Consider the following 17567-nt stretch of genomic DNA (forward strand, 5'->3'; position numbering starts at 1 on the left):
AGGGTAACTTCATGTGCCTCGTGAGGCTGCTCTGAGGACTAGAGCTCAATACATATGAAGAGCCTGCAACACAGACGTTGTGCAGCAAGTCACAGCTCACCTCAGCATTATTTAACGAGTGCTGGTTTTTGATAAGATCTGAAGTTCTTTCCCACACACTGAGTGCATTAGGCTCTCTGCACACCCACTCAAGGCCAAGCAATGCTGCGCTGCCACATACGTTCCCTGCCGTGAGCTCTGCCCTCCGTAGGAATTCCAACCGTCTTCCACCTGTAGGCAGATATTCTGATGAGGGAGTCCCAAAAAGCAGTGTCATCAGGCCGCTGGGCTGCTTCTTGGCTCCACTGTTTAATTGCAGACAAGTTCCTTAACCTTCCCCAGCTCAGTTTCCTTAGCTCTGAAATAGGAATCTCAGCCGTACCTAACTCGTTTGTAGGCTTATTGTGACGGATAAAGGGAATAACGTGTGTGAAATCCTTAGTGCACTGGCTCATCCTTAAAAAGTGGTAAAAAATAATAACTCTTATTGTTTGCCCAAAGGCTAGCACTTTCTGCCCAGAACAAAAGCATAGTGGGAGTTAAAAGTGCACTGGCATTCAAGTGCCACCGACGAGCAGGGTGATGTGGGCCTGACTTCGTCCCCTCTGAGCCTCAGTTTCCCCATCTGCAAACCAAAGGGGTTGGATTGCTCTCACTCTGATGAGAAGGTTGTGTGGCTGCCCCGTGTGGTCTCTGGGTGGCCCCAGTGTTTTCAGCCACCCCTTACAGAGCAGAACCAAGAAGAGGTCTTGGAAGAAGGCCCTGGCCTCCCCAACCTGTACCTTGGTTAGGAGAGCTGCTCTGGGAACTCACAAGCTCAGCTTGAAGTTCTGTCTCTACTGCTGTGCGTGACCTTGGGAAGATCACTTTGCCTCGGGGAGCCTCAATTCCTTCATCTGTAAAATGGGACCCAGAGTAAGGGGTTGTAATGACCATATGAGCCAATGCCTTCAACGTGCTTATCACACAGAGGAAGAAGTCGATACTAGTGTGTTGTTTTCATCGGTACTGATGGCAAATGGTGTGGACTCCGTTGCTGGGCAAGGCGCTCTTCTTAGAGCCAGTCTGTGTACACCTGTGTCCATTCCAAACATTATTTCTAATGGCAATAAAGCTCTTTATGAGGACAGCGGCCATCCTGGGGACCTGCCTACAGAAGGGTGGCTGATTTCTGCATGTTGATCGCCCAGATTCCCTTGATTCCAGGTCAGCCTGAAGATGATGACAGCCATCTGTCTTTCCCCTGCCCAGAAGATTAGTTCTGCAGGGCTGGAAAGGCCTGCAAGCTACATCTTGACCAGCCCTTTTCCCTGGGGTAGGAATGCCAGGAGGAGAAGTGATCTATTGGAGGTTCGTGGCGTGTTCCTAGACGGAGGACCACAGGGCAGCCTGGTGGCATGGAAAAGAGTGTCTGTATTGAATTCTTGGCTTCTGTGTTGGATTACAGGCTGAGTGTCTTCACCGGACTTCAGTTTCCTCATTTGACAAATGGGGTAGTAATAGAGCCTACTTCTCAGGGGTGTTGCAAAGATTACATGAGTATGCGTGTAACATATAGCAAGCCCTCTGTGAATAGCATTCCTATTACTCATGTCTCTACTCTCTATTTCCCCTTCAGCACTCTCTGGCCATACCACACTGGAAACACACAGTGCATTGATTTTTGGATTTCCTTTCAGCTGCGAAGCTGTCTGGAGTAGCAGAGTTGATCTGGGATTCCAGTCTGGGAACCTGATTGAAGCCCGATTCTGCCTCTCTGTTGCTCTGGGACCTTCCACTGCTCACTTTCCATCTCTGGCCTTCAGTTTCTTCCTCTATTAAAACACTGTCCAATAGAAATATAATGTGAGCCACATATATAATTTTAAATTGTTTATTAAAAATAGAGAAAATGAATTTTAATAATATAATTTTCTTAACCCATGTATCCAAGATATTATCATTTCAACAAATCATCAGTACTAAAAAATTATAAATGAGATATTTTGCAGGTTTTTTTCCCTTACTAAGTTTGAAATCTGGATGGTTTTCAACCTTGGGCAATTTTGGCAATTGTCTGGGATGTTTCTGGTTGTCATGAGGGAGGTAGGGGATGGGCAGGGAGTGCAGGTATGTGTGCTACTGGCATCTAGAGGGCAGAGACCGGAGATGCTGCTAAACATCCTACAATGCATAGGACAGCCCCCACAACAAAGAATTATCTAGCCCAGAACATAAACAGTGCCTGTGTTACACGTACAGTCTAGCACAGTTCCGAGTAGCCAAGTTCTCAGTGGTTACGTGGCGCTGGTGGCTGCCGTCCTGGACACTACAGCTCTATAACATAAAACATTTAGACATGCCCGTAGAGAAGCCACGTTTATAGGAATTTGGGTTTTGGTAAATTTGTTTTTTCTGCTCACCCCCAAAGAACTGGCCAAATGAGATGTGGCTGGTTCCCCAGAGCCTGGCTGGCTAAGGACAGAGCCCATCTGTCCCAGGCTGGTCAGACTCTTCCAAAGCCACCCGCCCTCCCTGAGAGACTGCGCCTGGGACAGACAGGGAACCCCTTGTTCTTTCCTGGGGAGACAATGCTGCAGGCCCTGCTACCTGCCTGACAGGGCTATTGTGGCTCAGGGAGAAAAGGGCTTTGTCAGGACAGCAGCTAGGAGCCTGCAGTTCAATGGGGCCCTTTATGTCTGCGCTCCTAGGACACCCTGAGAGGCAGCCCTGCGGAGGCCCTGCCCCCTCCTAGAACAAACAAGATCCTTGGGGGCCAGAGAGGGTGTGGAAGACCCTCCAGTAGGTCCCAGCTCCCTCCACCTCAGCCCACGGCCCTAAAACATAAAGTCCGCCTAACTCTGAAAAGCCCTGTCTCAAGGCACAGGATGAACTCAGGACTGCCCTTAACTCTGGGACAAAGGGGTCCAACCCTGCATGTACCCTGAAATGTAGTGGCTCCACAAATCACAAACCTATACAAAAATAAATGTATTAACAGCACATGGGTGCCAGTATCTCAGGATCTGGGCTCAGCACTGGCACAATGCACTGCAATCTCAACAGCTCTCATGATCTAAAAAAGGCCAGGCCAGAGGCACACACTCCACCTCCCTGCCCTGTTTTTACGACTACACAACAGTAACACAGACCTTCCATCACGCTATATTTTAATGGTTATTTGGAAAACATCAATCTCGAGATAGCTGATCCCATTTTGTTCCCCCCCCATAATACGTAAGGTTCTGGGGAGACAGGGGCTGTGTATGACTCATTCTGACGCCCAATCACTTCTTTCTTTGGATTCGCCCAGCTTCTATCCCCCATTCATCCCACATGTATACCGACGGCCTCCTGGGCCCTCCGTGCGGTCTGTGCCGGTGCCCAGCACTCTCAGACCTGTGTGCAACGGGTGCAGGAGGCAGGGCGGCAGGGAGGAAAATCCCAGGGTCCTGGATCCCCCAGCTGGCAGCAGCGTCCCCTCGCAACCCCCACGGTCCCACTTTCACCGTGGCCAGAAAATTGCCCCCTCTCCCGCCATCCTGGGGACCATCACCTCTGTCCCTGGAGAGGCAACTGGGTGCTAGTCCTGGCTTCGGAGAGGGGTGGCGCCCGGGGACCCGCCCCCTCGCCGGCTGCCCCGGGCGAGGGGCGGTGACTCGCTCGCGGGGAGCCCGGCACCCTCCGCCCCCGAGAGGGCGTGCGCCCCTCTGCGGGCAGCTCGAGTGCGGGGACCCCGGCCCACGGAGTTGCCCAAGACACCGGGTGACTCCTCCCCGGGGACCGTCCCCTTCTGGGCAGCGTCATTCTCCCCACCCCTGGGTCCCGACCCCGGCGCCTTCTCACACGCCGGGGACAGTCTCGGCCACCTGCTCCGGAGCCGGGGCGCCCTCCGCGCGTCGGTGCGCGCCCAGCGCCCCATGGAGCCGCCCGCCGGCAACGCCAGCTCCTCCGGCTGCGAGAACGGTGGGTGCGGGGCCGGGGGCGGCGCGGGCTCGGGGCGCCCAGGGGATGCGCGCCTTCCCTTTCTGCGCCTCTCTTCTCCTTTTTCGCCCTGTCTTGCCAGGCGGCCCAAAACCGAGGGGGGCGGGTTGGGGAGCGGGGGGGGCGGCGAGTTGTCCCCCACCCGGTTCTCAGGCCTGTCGGGAAGGAGCAAGGTTCTGGCTGACCTCCCTCGTCTTGGGAGCTGGGGAGCTGAGGGGACAGTGGGAGAAAAGGGGACAAACAGGGCAGGGAGGAGGCAGAGCGGGCATGGATTGCAACAGGTCCACCTAGAGGTGTGGGGTCCTGGGTTTCTTTTAATGTAGAGTTGCTTCAGATTTTAGTACCTGCCCAGGTCTGGCTGTCTCTGGAGGGCCCACTAAAGACAGGGGAGAGGGGTACCCTCCCCAAACCCCTGCAAACCCACACACGCCTTTTAGCAAAAGGTGGGCAAGAACAACCCAGGAAAGGGTAAGGCAAGCCCCTTGTTACATTGACTTCTTACCAGTTAGTCCTGAACACAACTCCAGAAGACAGGTAGGTGTCATGACCAGGCTCTGAAAAGTCTGAAGGCTCGCTCGAGGTAATGGCAGGGGGGACTGGAATACAGAACCGCGGCTCTTGGGTTCTAAAACCCATACTCGGGCCGCCCTGCTCAACTCCTTTCTTGGAAGGTCTCTTTCCTACCTCACCTTGGAGCTGTGGCCTGTGGGACACCCCTGTTGTTCTAACTTCTCTCTCCAGTGAAGCTTCCAGAGCCGGCCTGTTGGGTGTGGCTGGCTTTGGTTTCCTGACCAACAGGTAGTTCATTTTCAGCCTCTCCTTCCCCTGGGGAAGAAGATGTTCCCCAGCCCGTGCATGTTCTAGAAGAGACGCAGGAATGATCTGGCCCAACAGCCGTTTGTCCGATGACATCCCTCCCAGAACTGGATTTCCTTTGGCCCTCAGCCTTCCCCCTGTTTCTTTTTATCCCTGTGGGACAGCTTGATTCAGTGGAGGGCGCTGTGCCTCCTGGGTGCCTCAGGCCTCCCCCAAACAGCAAAGCCCACAATGGGCTCTTTGGTTCCACCTGCTGGAGGTGCACCTTCAGGAGGGCAGGGGATGGGCATGGGCATGGGCTCGACCTTCCTCTTGGGAGTCACCTTCCTCGACCCACGCCCTCCCAGGCTCTGGCTCATTTCCTGAGCTCAGGGAACTCCCCAGACTTCATTCTTGTCCCAGGTGAGGAACACGGGTGAGCAATCAGGATGAGTTTGATCGGGGGCCCAGATGCCGTCCTGTCTCATCTTCTCTCGATTGTGACACAGATGTCAGTGAGATCGCCCACGGTGAAAGACACATAGGTGTCTCCTGGTGGGTTCCACACCCAGCTGCCACTGGGTGTTTGTGTGACACAAGTTAGTACTTCCCCTTCTTGGAGCCTCAGTTTCCCCAGCTGAAAGGGGGTTGGACGGGTTGCCTTCTAAGGGTTGTTCCAGCTCTGCTGGTCTGTGCTTCTATCCATGGGAGAAAGGTCACTATTTAGTTCCACTGAAATGCCACTCTATGTGCTGGGTATCCCAAAGCCAGAGCTGCCTGACCTTGGACTTTGGGGCCCTTCTAGTGCAAGCTTGGTCCAAGGGGAAGTCCCTGGCCCAGGCTTACATCCTTGACAAAGGAGCCAGGTCTTTATGACACACAGTTAGAAAAAGACCTTCTACCACCAGAGGTCACAAGCTCAAATGCCTACAAGGGCAGCACATGTAACAAAAATGACTGAAGGGCCCGGCCGGGGGTGGCTCAGCGGTTGAGCGTCGACCTAGGATCCAGGAGATCAGGGTTCGATTCCCGGTCAGGGCACATGCCCGGTTGTGGGCTCGATCAATGACTCTCTCATCATTGATGTTTCTATCTCTGTCTCTCCCTCTCCTTTCCTCTCTCTGAAATAAATAAAGATATATTAAAAAAAAAAAAAAAATGACTGAAGGGAGTCAGGTATGGACTCTGGGGCATTGCAAAGAGCATGTCCCGTCTAGGGGGGCAACGCTGCCCTGCGGCAGCCAATTGTTGAAATGGTAAGGTATGCCCCATAAGGTAACCAAAGACTGCATTTTCATGGGAAATCTGATTTTTAAATGTTGGTAACAAATTCATATTTTGAAATAACCTTCAAGATGCCAAATGAAATGTCACCCCCTGTGCTGCCTGTTTTGTTGGAGGGGAGGCGGGGTAAGAGCATGGGTTTTGGTGGCAGGTAGGCTTGGGGTCCAAGTCTGGCTTCACCAATTACCAGCAACATAGCCTTAGGCAGGCTACTGAACTTATCAGGGTCCCAATTCCTTTAGCTAAAACCCTGGACATGACCACTGTGCCATTTTCATGATGGGAAGGTTCATGGAAAGCCCCAGAGCAGAAGGCCCTGAGAGTACTAGCACTGGGGATCATTGGCTATGCTCTGTCCTGTTTCCTTGAACTTAGACAGCTTAGTTTTTTGACTGAAGGTCTGCCCCTCAGGCCCAAGTTTGTCCTGTTGTCCTTGGTGTTTGTGCCAGCAGAGCAAGCAAGGGTGGGCTGGCCCTGGGGCATGAGGACTGATTCAGACTCTCCCGAATTCTCAGACTTGGAAAGAAAACTCAACACAGATTCTGAGAGGAACATGATCCCTCTGCGGCCTAAAGATTGATCACCCTCAGGCCTAGAAAGGGCTGGGGACTCTCTAACCTCACTGCCTCCCGTTACCTGTCAAGGGTCTCCATGTGCCTGGGGTAGGGATATGTAAATGAAGAGGACTCTGGGAGGGAGAATCCCTGGGTGACCCAGGGCTGTTGGAGGCCCAGAGGAGAGGGGATTCCTATGGAGGGCTGGAGGTTGGATTCAAGGAGAGCTTGGGGGCCCCTGCCTGGTGTTTGAGGCATCAGAATAGCTGAGTGGTTACGTGCTAGAGTTGGGAGTCCATGTGTATTCTTAGGCAAAGTACATGACCTCTCATGGCTTCCAAATCTGTGTCTGTGAAATGGGATTTAAAGACAGCACTTATGTGGTTATAAAAATTTGATGAGCTCATGCAAGCCTGGCGTCAGCACTGGTGAATGTTAACAGCTGTTTTGAGGTGGGGGGCCCATGTGCAGATGGACCCTGGTGTAGCTGGAGCATGGGGTCCGAAACACTTGTCAATTCTAGTATCTTTAAAACATGCCGATGTCCCCAGCATGACTCTCCTGCCATGGTCTTCCCATCTAGGTTCCCTGATTACCCTGTACTGCTCCTCCCAGCAAGTCCTGTGCCAGATCATCGGTGACCTCAACCCCCAGACACCCAACAATGTCACCTCTAACAGCTGGCAGAAGTTCACCAAGACCTACAGCTTCTACGTCGGCCTGGGGCTGGCCATCCTGTCAAGCTTCCTCATCGGCAGCAGCGTCATCCTCAAGAAGAAAGGCCTCCAGCGTCTGGTGGCCTCGGGGGCCACACGAGCTGGTAGGCTCCTGGTGGGGGAGGTGGAGATGGGGTGCTGGGCCACTGAACCCTCAGCCAGCCCTGTGAACCTCTCTTCACTGCAGCAGTTTGGGAGCCTGGACTCGAAGGGCACGAAAGGCTCACTGTCAACCCCATTGGGAATCCAGTCCACTGATAGGAGACCTTCGTTTATAATCCAGTATTTCCTGACAACCTCATCATCAGTTGATTGGGGTAAAGAGAGGGAATGGTCCCACGGCCAAGAGTCAGAAACCCCAGGTCTAGTCCTGGTTTTATTTCTTACCAGCTGTGTCGTCATAGACAAGTCACAACTTCCCTACAAAATGGGAATACAAATCCCTCTGCCTGGAACTACATCAGATGCTAGTAGGCCCTCACTTACTAGCAAATTGAGCTCCCTTATGGGTTACAAAAGAATTGCTGAGTCTCTCTCTGCAGGGATTTGCTTGTTTGGAAAATAAGATGTGTATCCATGAAACATTTCTTGAGAAATGGAATCATGTGTAAAAGAATTTATTCCTTTAATCATCATTCATTGTGTACCTACTGTGTGCCGGGTGCGACGTTAGACATGGGCTGCAGTGCCCTCGTGGGACATTGAATGGAGTGGGAGAGACAGGCATGTCAGAAGGCAGTTGTTCCGTAGTGTGTTAAGTGCTATCATGGGGAAAATGGGGTGCTATGGCAATATTGTGGAGGGGCATGCGAAGCCCGGGCTTTGGGGTTAAGGGGGGATTTTCTTTAGAAGTGATCCAGAAGCTGAGACCTAAATAACGAGGAGATAGCAAGGGGAGGGGAAAAAGGGGGACATGGTGTTCCAGGCAGAAGGAACAGCGTGTGCAAAGGCTCAGAGGTGAGAGAGCACGAGTGATATTAGAAGCTGAATGTAGTTCGGAGCAGCTGGAGCGTGGCCGGGGAAGAGATGGTGTTGGGGCTGATCACGACAGGTCTCATAAACTGGGCTTCAGAACTCGAGTGTGGACGCAAGGGACCGAGAGGCTTTAGGCAGGGGAGGAACATAGTCTGATTTATGATGTGAGAAGATCCCCAGTGGCGGGTGGAGAGTGGATTAGGGACAAGTTGGAAGACCAGTTAGGGGACCTTTGGGGCTGGGAGAGAGCAGTGGGCATGGAGACAAGTGGTGGAGTCCAGTTTTGAAGGCAGAACTTACTGGGTTTGGTGTTGACTGGCTCCAAGGGGACAGTAAAAACGCGAGTCAAGAATGACGCAGCTTTAGGGTTCGAGCAACTGGGGAGATGAGGGTGCCTGTTTTGTGGGGTGAATAACTCGGGAGGGGCAGGTTTGTAGGAAGGTGATGTGCTCAAGCTGAGACATGTTAATTTTATTTTCTGCTATTTTAATACCTTCTAAGGTTTCAAACCTTAGAGTAAAATGCTTTCAGAGCTCTTACTTTTATGGGAGATTTTAACTCCTTTAGGAATCTAAAGACCTTCCTAGAAAAATGGGAATTCATAAAAAGTGACATGCGATTTTTGGATTTTCACAGAATTGTCTTTAAACCTAGCCATCGCCATCATCATCATCATTGCTAATATTATTGAGTATTGACTATGGACAGGCTCTGAGACCATGTGAACAAAGCAGACACAATTCCTGGCTTCATGGAGCTTCCATTTGTGTGGGAGAAATGCCAGAAAATAAATAGATTGATTCACATTATAAATGATAAGTGTCAAGAAGAAGAGCTGGGTGAGATGACAGACGACCCCAAGGGGAAATAACAGAGGTAAGGGTTCAGGGAGAAAGGTCTCGGGGGTAGCATCACTCAAGCAGAGACCTGTAGAGCGAGTGTAGATTCAGGCAAATATCCTTAAGGAGACTATTCCGAACATGGAAAAGCACGTGCGGAGGTCTTCAGGCCAAAAAGACCTCATCGTTTTTGAAGAACTGAAAGGAAACCTGCGCAGCTAGATTGTAGTATAAGCGTGACAGGAGCAGGGTCAGAACTATGAATGGGCTTGCTAAGGATTCTGGTCTTTATCTTGGGAGTATTTGGAAGCCATTGGCCAGCCATAAACTGAGGCATGACAATCATAGACCACTGGCTGCTACAAAAAGGAATGGATTACAGTGAGGCGAGGGAAGAACTGGAGCAGGTTATTGCCTCAGCCCAGGCCAGAGGTGATGATAGCCCCTTGGAGTTGGGTGGTGGCCGTAGAGTGGACACCTGTGAGATGCTTTTTGGAGATGGAATCAGCAGGATGGACTGGAAGCAGAAGGTGGAGGAGTTGGAGGAGTCAGTTGTTTCTGGCTTAAGCAACTAGGTACATGGTCCATAGGTGCCAATCACTGAGTTTCATTTGGTGGGTGGATGGGGAGCCTTTAAAAATCAAGAGTTCCATTTAGGACAGAATGTGGGATGCCTGTGAGAGATCCAAGAGATGTCAAATAAGCAAGTGGATATGCATCTGGGCTCAGAAGAAAGGATCAGGGCATATGTATGAAACAGGGACACTAGCACATAGATGGTATTTAAAAATTGGGGAATGGATGAACTCACCCAGGAGAGGGCCCAGAAGCAAGGCCAGAGCTAACCAAGCTAACATGTACTGAACCCTTAGAGATTGTGGAGTGAAGGGAGAGAGAGAAAAGGTGCCGAAGAGCCCTTTTGGCTCAGTGGTTAGAGCATCAGCCCGAGGACTGAAAGGTCTAGGGTTCGATTCTGGCCAAGGGCACATACCTCAGTTGCAGGCTTGATCCCCAGCCCTGGTCGGGGCAAGTGCTGGAGGCAGCCAAATTGATGTGTTTCTCTCGCATCAATGTTTCTCTCTCTTTCTCTCTCTCTGAAAAGCAATGGGAAAAATACCCTCAGGTGAGAATTGAAAAAATGAAGAAAAGGTGCCGGAGAGAGTGTGGCCGAGCTCTAACTTGTGTCTGTTTCTCCCTACAGTGGACGGAGGCTATGGCTACCTAAAGGACGCGATGTGGTGGGCTGGGTTCCTCACAAGTGAGTAGGGTCTTTGCTACTAATGACAGTGGCCTAGCGATGTCAGAGGCAGAGATGAAAGGAAGGGTGGATGGGGCATTTCTGTCTCTAGTGTGCAAAATATGGATGTGAGGCACAGATTTTTAGGGGGAAACCTGATAGTCTTTGAAGGTAGAACATCCTACCTGTATCTCAGACCATTTTCTCAACCCAAAGTCAGTTTTTCATCCATGAAGCATCTGTCCCCAGAGAGGTTTGTACAGAGCTGATCATGATAAAGATGCAATTTCTCAACTTCCCCTGAAACAAGGGGGCTGTTGATGGCTCTTGGACTTCTCCATGGCAGAAACTGGGGCTCCTGAGCCAACTCCCCCATTCCACAGGCAATTTGTGGGCTCACTTAGAACCTGGCTGGTCTGCCACTTAAGGTTTGCCCAAATTTGCACATTTACACCACTTTCCACCCACCCTCTCTGGCTTTCAAACCCTAATTCTTTCAGATGGAAACTTAGCCAGCTTTCCATTTATAATTCCCTACGTCAGGTTTTTATTCTAGTCTTAGAGCAATCACATTTATCATCTGCTTTCAAAGGGCAGACCCAGTCATTCTCTTTCAGCAGAGACAGAAGAGGCATTTGCAGGAGTCTGCAAACTGGCAACTCAGATGGGGAGAATTGGGCCCTTTGGGAGAATTGGGAGAATATCAGACTTTCTAAACACCTGCTTATCTGTTGTAAACTGTCCACGGTTCCTTTGGGAAAAATGACTCTCTGGACCAGTTGGTACCTGGAGAATTAATAACTACAACTGTTTCTTTATTGGATAATTAATACTTTTTAGAACTTACCTTAAAGATACAGACCAAATATTGGCAGTCCCTTAACCATGCGTGGACTAGAAGAAGCCAAGAGACCTCAACAACAAGACGTCTACCCACAACCATGTCATGTTACCTTGAACTCTGGGCCAGCTTCCCGATCTTTAAATTGGAAGGTTTTGATTAGGATGATCTGGGCCTGGCCTTCTGATCAGATTCTCTGGGAGAGAGCATAGGGACCAGGATTTTAAGAATTGCTAGTCTGGGATTCTGTGAACGGTCGAACACTGAATGAAGCCGTCTCTACCCAGGTTCACCGGGGCTGGAGATGGGGCGCTGGAGCCACACTAGCCTCTTTTCTCCCTTAATTTCCTAGTGGGTGCTGGAGAAGTCGCCAACTTCGGGGCCTACGCGTTTGCTCCTGCGACAGTCATCACACCTCTGGGAGCACTGAGTGTCCTCATCAGGTTATTGTCACCTCTCTTGCTTTCTCTGGCTCTTTCCTATTTTCAGTTTGTTGAGGTCTGGAACTGCCAAGTGGCATCAACTGCCACTTGCGATCAGGGACATGGGTCGGTCCCAGCTCCCAGAAAGAGGCGGTGTGCTGTTCAGAGCTCTGGCTCCTGGAATTGCTTGCTGCCGGTTGCTCTAGCATCCCCTCAATTTGCCAGGCAACGGAGGGGCAGGCCAAGCCCAAACCCATGGGGAGAGCTTCCACTTCCACCAGTCTGAATGTCTCATGTCAATGTTTCGTTGCCCCAATAGGAGAAGCTTATAAGTGAGAAGCATGAACCTGAGATGGAACACTCCCTGAGTTCTCACCTTAGCTCTGCCACTTAGTAGTTATGTTACCATGTGCCAGTCACTTAACCTCTTTAAGCTCAGTTTCCCCACCTGTTAAATGCTAATAACGCGTACCTGAAGGCATTGCCACAAGGACTAAATGAGATAATGCACAGAAAGCTCATAGACTGGCGTTGAAGAATGACCATGGCTAACATATATGAAGGGCTTACTATGTGCTAAATGTGCCAAATGTAATCATGTATTAATTCATTTAATCTTGACAGCATCCCTACTAATTAGAAAGCAGAGGAGACCTGGGGCTGAGAGAGGTTAAGCAACTCAGCCAAGGTCACCCAGGTCGTAAGAGGCTAGGCCAGGATCCTCACACAACAGTCTAATGTCAGAGTCTGGGTGCTTAGCCACTGTGCTGTGGTGTTGCCTAGCAAACATTATCTAGTTTTAAAATAACTGATCCTAAATGTGTGTGCTTCCCATTGGCCCATTCCTCCCGAGCTACAAACATAGCTCTTTGTAGGGGTCCTGAAGCCCCATTTGAAGCTGCCTCGAATTGGCTTAACCTTGGAGCCCTGGTAAATTCTGGCCAACCACGCCCAGTATCCATAATTTCCTATTTCGTTTTACATTCTCGATGACAATTTTGCAACGTTTACGCAGTCAAAAAACAACAACAAACAGAGCCGTGACGCATCTTGCACAGTTGGCTGATGTAGCAGTGTTACCCCATGACTGCTTATCTGATTAGTTTACAAATTCCCACCCGTGGGAAGCTGGGAGAGTCAGGAGTCCTCCACTATGTGACCTCTGCTTATGCTAACGTCACCAGGCCCTCTTGAATGGGCCACATGGGTAAAATGTTTTTGGTAGTTTTAGAGGAGAGATGGGAGACATCCAGAGGAGGTTGGACATCAATCCTCTCTCATTGGGCCCTAGGTCAGATAACAGATTTTTACCATAAACTAATGCTATCTTTGTAAAGAAACAAAAGCGTGCCCCAGCAATTATACCCATCTTGCCTGATTTCCCTCCCTTTCTCCCTCACCTCTGCTGGCCCTTCTGGAAGATGTGAGGGGAATGAAAATTATATCATCTAGGAACAGCAAGGAAGTGGAGGTGCTTTGCCAGAAAAGAAAGAGAAGACTCACGGAAGCCACGAGAATTCTCTTCAGTGATGAGCAGAGGCAAAACCACAGGCTTTACAGTGAGACAGAACTGGAGCTCAAATCCTGGCTTGTCTACTAACCAGTCATATGACCTTGCCAGTAGTTTTAACTTCTATGAGACTCAGTTTTCTCATCTATAAAATGGGGATAGCATATTTTACTTCTCAAAAAGTTGTGAGATGCTAGTGAGATAATAGAAAGTTCCTAGTGTAACACATAGTACATAATAGAGGCCTGAGACGCAGTGCCTATAATTGTCAGTGTGGTTGTTTATATTGTTATCTACACAAGGAAGAAGGAATAGATTTGTTCTTACGGCTCAAAGAATAGAAATGAAATAATGAGTACAAATTACCATAGTTTTGGTGTACAATTAAAATGAACTTACAATGGATTCATTTACCTTGTGAAGGGGTGAGCTGCTTGCCACCAGAGGTATACAATTCAAGGCTGAAAGCTGTCTGTTTACGATGTTAAGAGAAGACGTGCTCCTTGGGTAGGAAGTTAACAAGAGTGCTTTGAAGGGCTCTTCCAACTCTTCTGTTTTGGAAAAGTTTCAGTCCCTAAAAATGAAAGAAGTCCCCATGTATGTCCGTTCCACCAGCACACACGGTAACCCTCCCGTCAGTAAGGGTGCGGGGGGCTGGAAAAGCTCCCCTGTGAGAGAGGAGTGCGTCCTGATCTGCGGATCTCTGGGAGCACTTGCTCAGACCCCGTCTCTCTCCGGGGCGCTGGCACAGGCCCGGCTGCCTCATCTCCCCCTCCCCTCCCCGCCCGCAGTGCCGTCCTCTCCTCCTATGTCCTGGGAGAGAGCCTGAACCTGCTGGGAAAGCTGGGCTGTGTGATCTGCGTGACGGGCAGCACGGTGATGGTGATACACGCCCCCGAGGAGGAGAAGGTCACCACTGTCGTGGAGATGGCGGCCAAGATGAAGGACACAGGTAGGCGCCGAGCAGGGCCGAGCAGGAAGGGGCTGGGCCGTGAGCGGAGCATCGCAGGTGCTGCCACCTGGGGAAGGCCAGCTGAAGAAAGCTGGGGGGCTGCCAGGTGTCGGGGCCACTTACTGAGGGTTAGTATGCGCCAGGCACTGTTCCGAATGCTCTACCTGCCTTGTCTTCGTCAGTTCGGGCTGCACCCCAGAATACCATAGACTGGCTGGCTTATAAACCAGAAATTTACTTCTCACAATTCTGGAGGCTGGAAGTCCATGATCAAGGTGCCAGCAGACTGTGTGTCTGGTGAAAGCTCGCTTCTTCCCGATTCGTACACAACCATCTTCCTACTGTGTCCCAGGTGGCGGAGGGAGCTCTCGGGTCCCTTTTATAAGGATACTAATCCCATCCGTGAGGGCTCCACCCCGCATGACCCTGTCACCAACCAAAGGCCCCACCTCCAAATACCCGCACATTGGGGGTTAGGTGGACACATTCAGCCTTTTTTTTTTTAATGTTTTTATTGATTTGAGAGAGAGAGGAAAGGGGAGGGAGATTTAGAAACATCAATGAGCGAGACACATCAACATCGATCGGCTGCCTCCTGCACCCCCCTACTGGGCATCGAGCCCACAACCCTGGCATATGCCCTGACGGGGGGGCGGTCCAACCGGTGACCTCTCGGTGCGCCCGTCACCAATGGGGTGACACATCCAGTCCTGCAGCATACGTTATCTCGTTTAATCCTGCAAAGAGAGCTCAGTGCGGAAGGTCTTGCCGTGAGCCTTGTTTTACAAACGAGGAAGCCGTGGTCTCAGGGCTCATCTGCCTGCCTCTCCCCCTGAAGGGTACATCGTGTTCGCGGTGCTGCTGCTGGTGTCCTGCCTCATCCTCATCTTCATCATCGCCCCCCGTTACGGACAAAGGAACATCCTCGTGTACATCGTCATCTGCTCCGTGATCGGCGCCTTCTCGGTGTCTGCCGTCAAGGGCCTGGGCATCACCATCAAGAACTTCTTCCAGGGGCTGCCGGTGGTGCGGCACCCGCTGCCCTACATCCTGTCCCTCATCCTGGCGCTCTCGCTCAGCACTCAGGTCAACTTCCTCAACCGGGCGCTGGACATTTTCAACACCTCCCTGGTGTTCCCCATATACTACGTGTTCTTCACCACGATCGTGGTCACCTCCTCCATGATCCTCTTCAAGGAGTGGCACAGCATGTCTGCCGTGGACATTGTGGGCACCCTGTCTGGCTTTGTCACCATCATCCTGGGTGTGTTCATGCTTCATGCTTTCAGGGACCTGGACATGAGCCAGACGCGCTTGCCCCACATGCACAAGACCCCCACCCCTGCCCCCGCCCCCGAGCCCACTGTCATTAGACTCGAAGACAAGAACGTCCTTGTGGACAATATAGAGCTGTCCAGCACCCCGTCTCCAGAAGAAAAGCCCAAAGTGTTTACCGTCCATTCTTAAGGCTCAGGACCGAGGTGCGAGGACGAGCCCTGTGGCACAGCCTGGCTTCTCGGTTTCGGAGCCACCTGGTTATTCTCAGCATGACTGTTACCAGTGGGCCCTCTTTTCTGAGATGCTCGTTTATACCTCATCACTGTTTCCAGGAGAGGAATCCCTACCCAGCCAGTGGTGGGGGCAGCGCCTCCTGGAAACACAGCCTCAGTGACTAGACACCCCACTCGCATTGTTGCCAGCGGTCCCCTGGACCTCCCCTCCCACGTGTTTCCTCGGCGCCCTCTGTGTGTTGTTGGGAAGACAGAACCTGACCCGTTGAATGTAGCGCGGCCTAAGGACGTCCCTGAGATGCTGGTGTCGGGAAGTCCTCAGCACCCGCCCCCCAAGACTGATGGCCTGCAGCTGGCTCGGAGGCTGGGAGCGGGTCACCGCGCCGCCCCATCCGGAGCCCACACACACGCAGCTGATGACAGGCGCCTCGCTGCTTTCTCCGCTTCCCTCTGGAGACAGAAGCAGGACCTCAGCTGACCTTCTTACTGTGAGTCACCTGGTGTCTCAGGGAAACATTTGCACCAGCCCCACCCCCAAGCACTCCAGCCGGCGGTCAGCATCTTCGATCCCATGGACTCCCCCCCATGCCCACCCCTTCCCTCTGTCCATACATCCTCAGGAGTCAGTCGCTGAGACACTCAGGCAGTTCTCTCAGGACTCAAAACAAAGCGACAACCACAACAAAAGATGCTTCGTGGCCCAGCTCTGCTGGTCAAACCCAGTGTTTCATTTTGCCTCAGAGAACAGCAGTTGCACGGCTCTTAAAAGTACCTCGTTGGACTGTTTATTAGCAGATGTGCTTCTCTTTTCCCAAGGATTAACCAAAATAAGATTTGGGGAGATGGGGAGAGTGACGCACAAAGTCGGGATTTGGCAGGAAGCAGCCTCCAGCTCTACAGAAACCAGGAGCTAACTTTTGTGTTTACTCTGGTGCCAACCAAGACCCCAGGCCGAGAGGACTCTAGGTAATTTCTGGGCTCCAGCCTTAGATGCTTGGCCAGCGGGTCCAGCTTTGAACTTCAGTGACCAAGTGGGGCGTAGGCTGGCACGGGTACATTCTGGCTGTTGACCAGATTGCCACCAAGCCCCCAGCTCGACTGATGAGCTGCCCACCCTGGGAAGTAGCATGTCTTGATGCTCCAACACCACCTGCTTTGGGGACTGCCTTTGGTCCCCTCACATTTGGCCAGAGGCATTCAAAAAACAAGAGCAGCTGGAGAGAGAAATTGATACCCTTCCCTTTGAGTCTCTTTTCCAGCTTCAGGAGTGTGGGAGTTGGTACAGGACCATCAGAAGGAAAGGAAGGGAGCCAAGTATCCGCAAAGAGGGAAGGCCTGGTCCTCAGCCCGCAGGTTGGGGTGGTGCCGCCCTGTATAGCTCCACACCTGCGCCCTATGTTTACAGACCAGCCCCTAAGTGCACCAAGCCCAGGCCACGTTCTTGTTGGCCTTGGAGCTGCAAAGGTTCAGCTGACCAACAGGCTGGCTTCCTGCACCTCCAGCCTCAAACCCCCAGTTCCTGATGAATGTGGATTTCTGTCTGTAATGAAAATCAATGCAACACGTTGGATCTTGAGAAGAGCCATGATCTGAGGGCCCTGAGAGTGTGGTCTGCAGGGTCAAGAATAAAGACCTTCGGGTGTGTTTACTTTATACTTGCGTCTTAACCTTCCTTGGACACGGAACCATTACCCTGGCTCCTCCAGTGCTGGGAAGCCGGTCCCTGATCTCTGGAGGGTGTGGCTTCCAAGGAAGTCCCTACAGTGGTTTTCAACGGTGCTCACTAGAGTAGGAAGGGCTGTCTTGGGAACAGAGTCAGTGTTCGACACTCATCCCTTGTTAATGCCCGAGCCCTTACTAGAATCCTCACTTGTGCTAAGAGCTTTACGTAAATCCTCCCTTTAAGTCCTCAAAAATCCCCAAGGTGGA

At 51.5% G+C, this 17567-nt stretch overlaps 1 protein-coding gene across 1 annotated transcript; it reads left to right on the plus strand.

Moving 5' to 3' along the window:
* Positions 1-3897: 3897 nt before the first annotated feature.
* Positions 3898-17284, plus strand: NIPAL4 (NIPA like domain containing 4). The gene is made up of 6 exons (XM_081133867.1): positions 3898-3984; positions 7219-7455; positions 10367-10423; positions 11596-11686; positions 13967-14127; positions 14966-17284. Exons 1-6 carry the CDS (start codon positions 3939-3941, stop codon positions 15592-15594), a joined length of 1221 nt encoding a protein of 406 aa, XP_080989993.1. The 5' UTR covers positions 3898-3938; the 3' UTR covers positions 15595-17284.
* Positions 17285-17567: the final 283 nt, after the last annotated feature.

Source organism: Miniopterus schreibersii, assembly GCF_964146895.1.
Source record: "Miniopterus schreibersii genome assembly, chromosome: 4".
Classification (NCBI taxonomy): domain Eukaryota; kingdom Metazoa; phylum Chordata; class Mammalia; order Chiroptera; family Miniopteridae; genus Miniopterus; species Miniopterus schreibersii.

What these genes read in the sequence shown, in the direction of transcription:
- NIPAL4 (XM_081133867.1), top strand. Translation starts at nt 3,939, where the DNA reads ATGGAGCCGCCCGCCGGCAACGCCAGCTCCTCCGGCTGCGAGAACG. An exon ending in GTGGGCTGGGTTCCTCACAA is followed by an intron (nt 10,424 to 11,595) that starts GTGAGTAGGGTC and finishes TTAATTTCCTAG; the next exon opens with TGGGTGCTGGAGAAGTCGCC. An exon ending in GGCCAAGATGAAGGACACAG is followed by an intron (nt 14,128 to 14,965) that starts GTAGGCGCCGAG and finishes CTCCCCCTGAAG; the next exon opens with GGTACATCGTGTTCGCGGTG.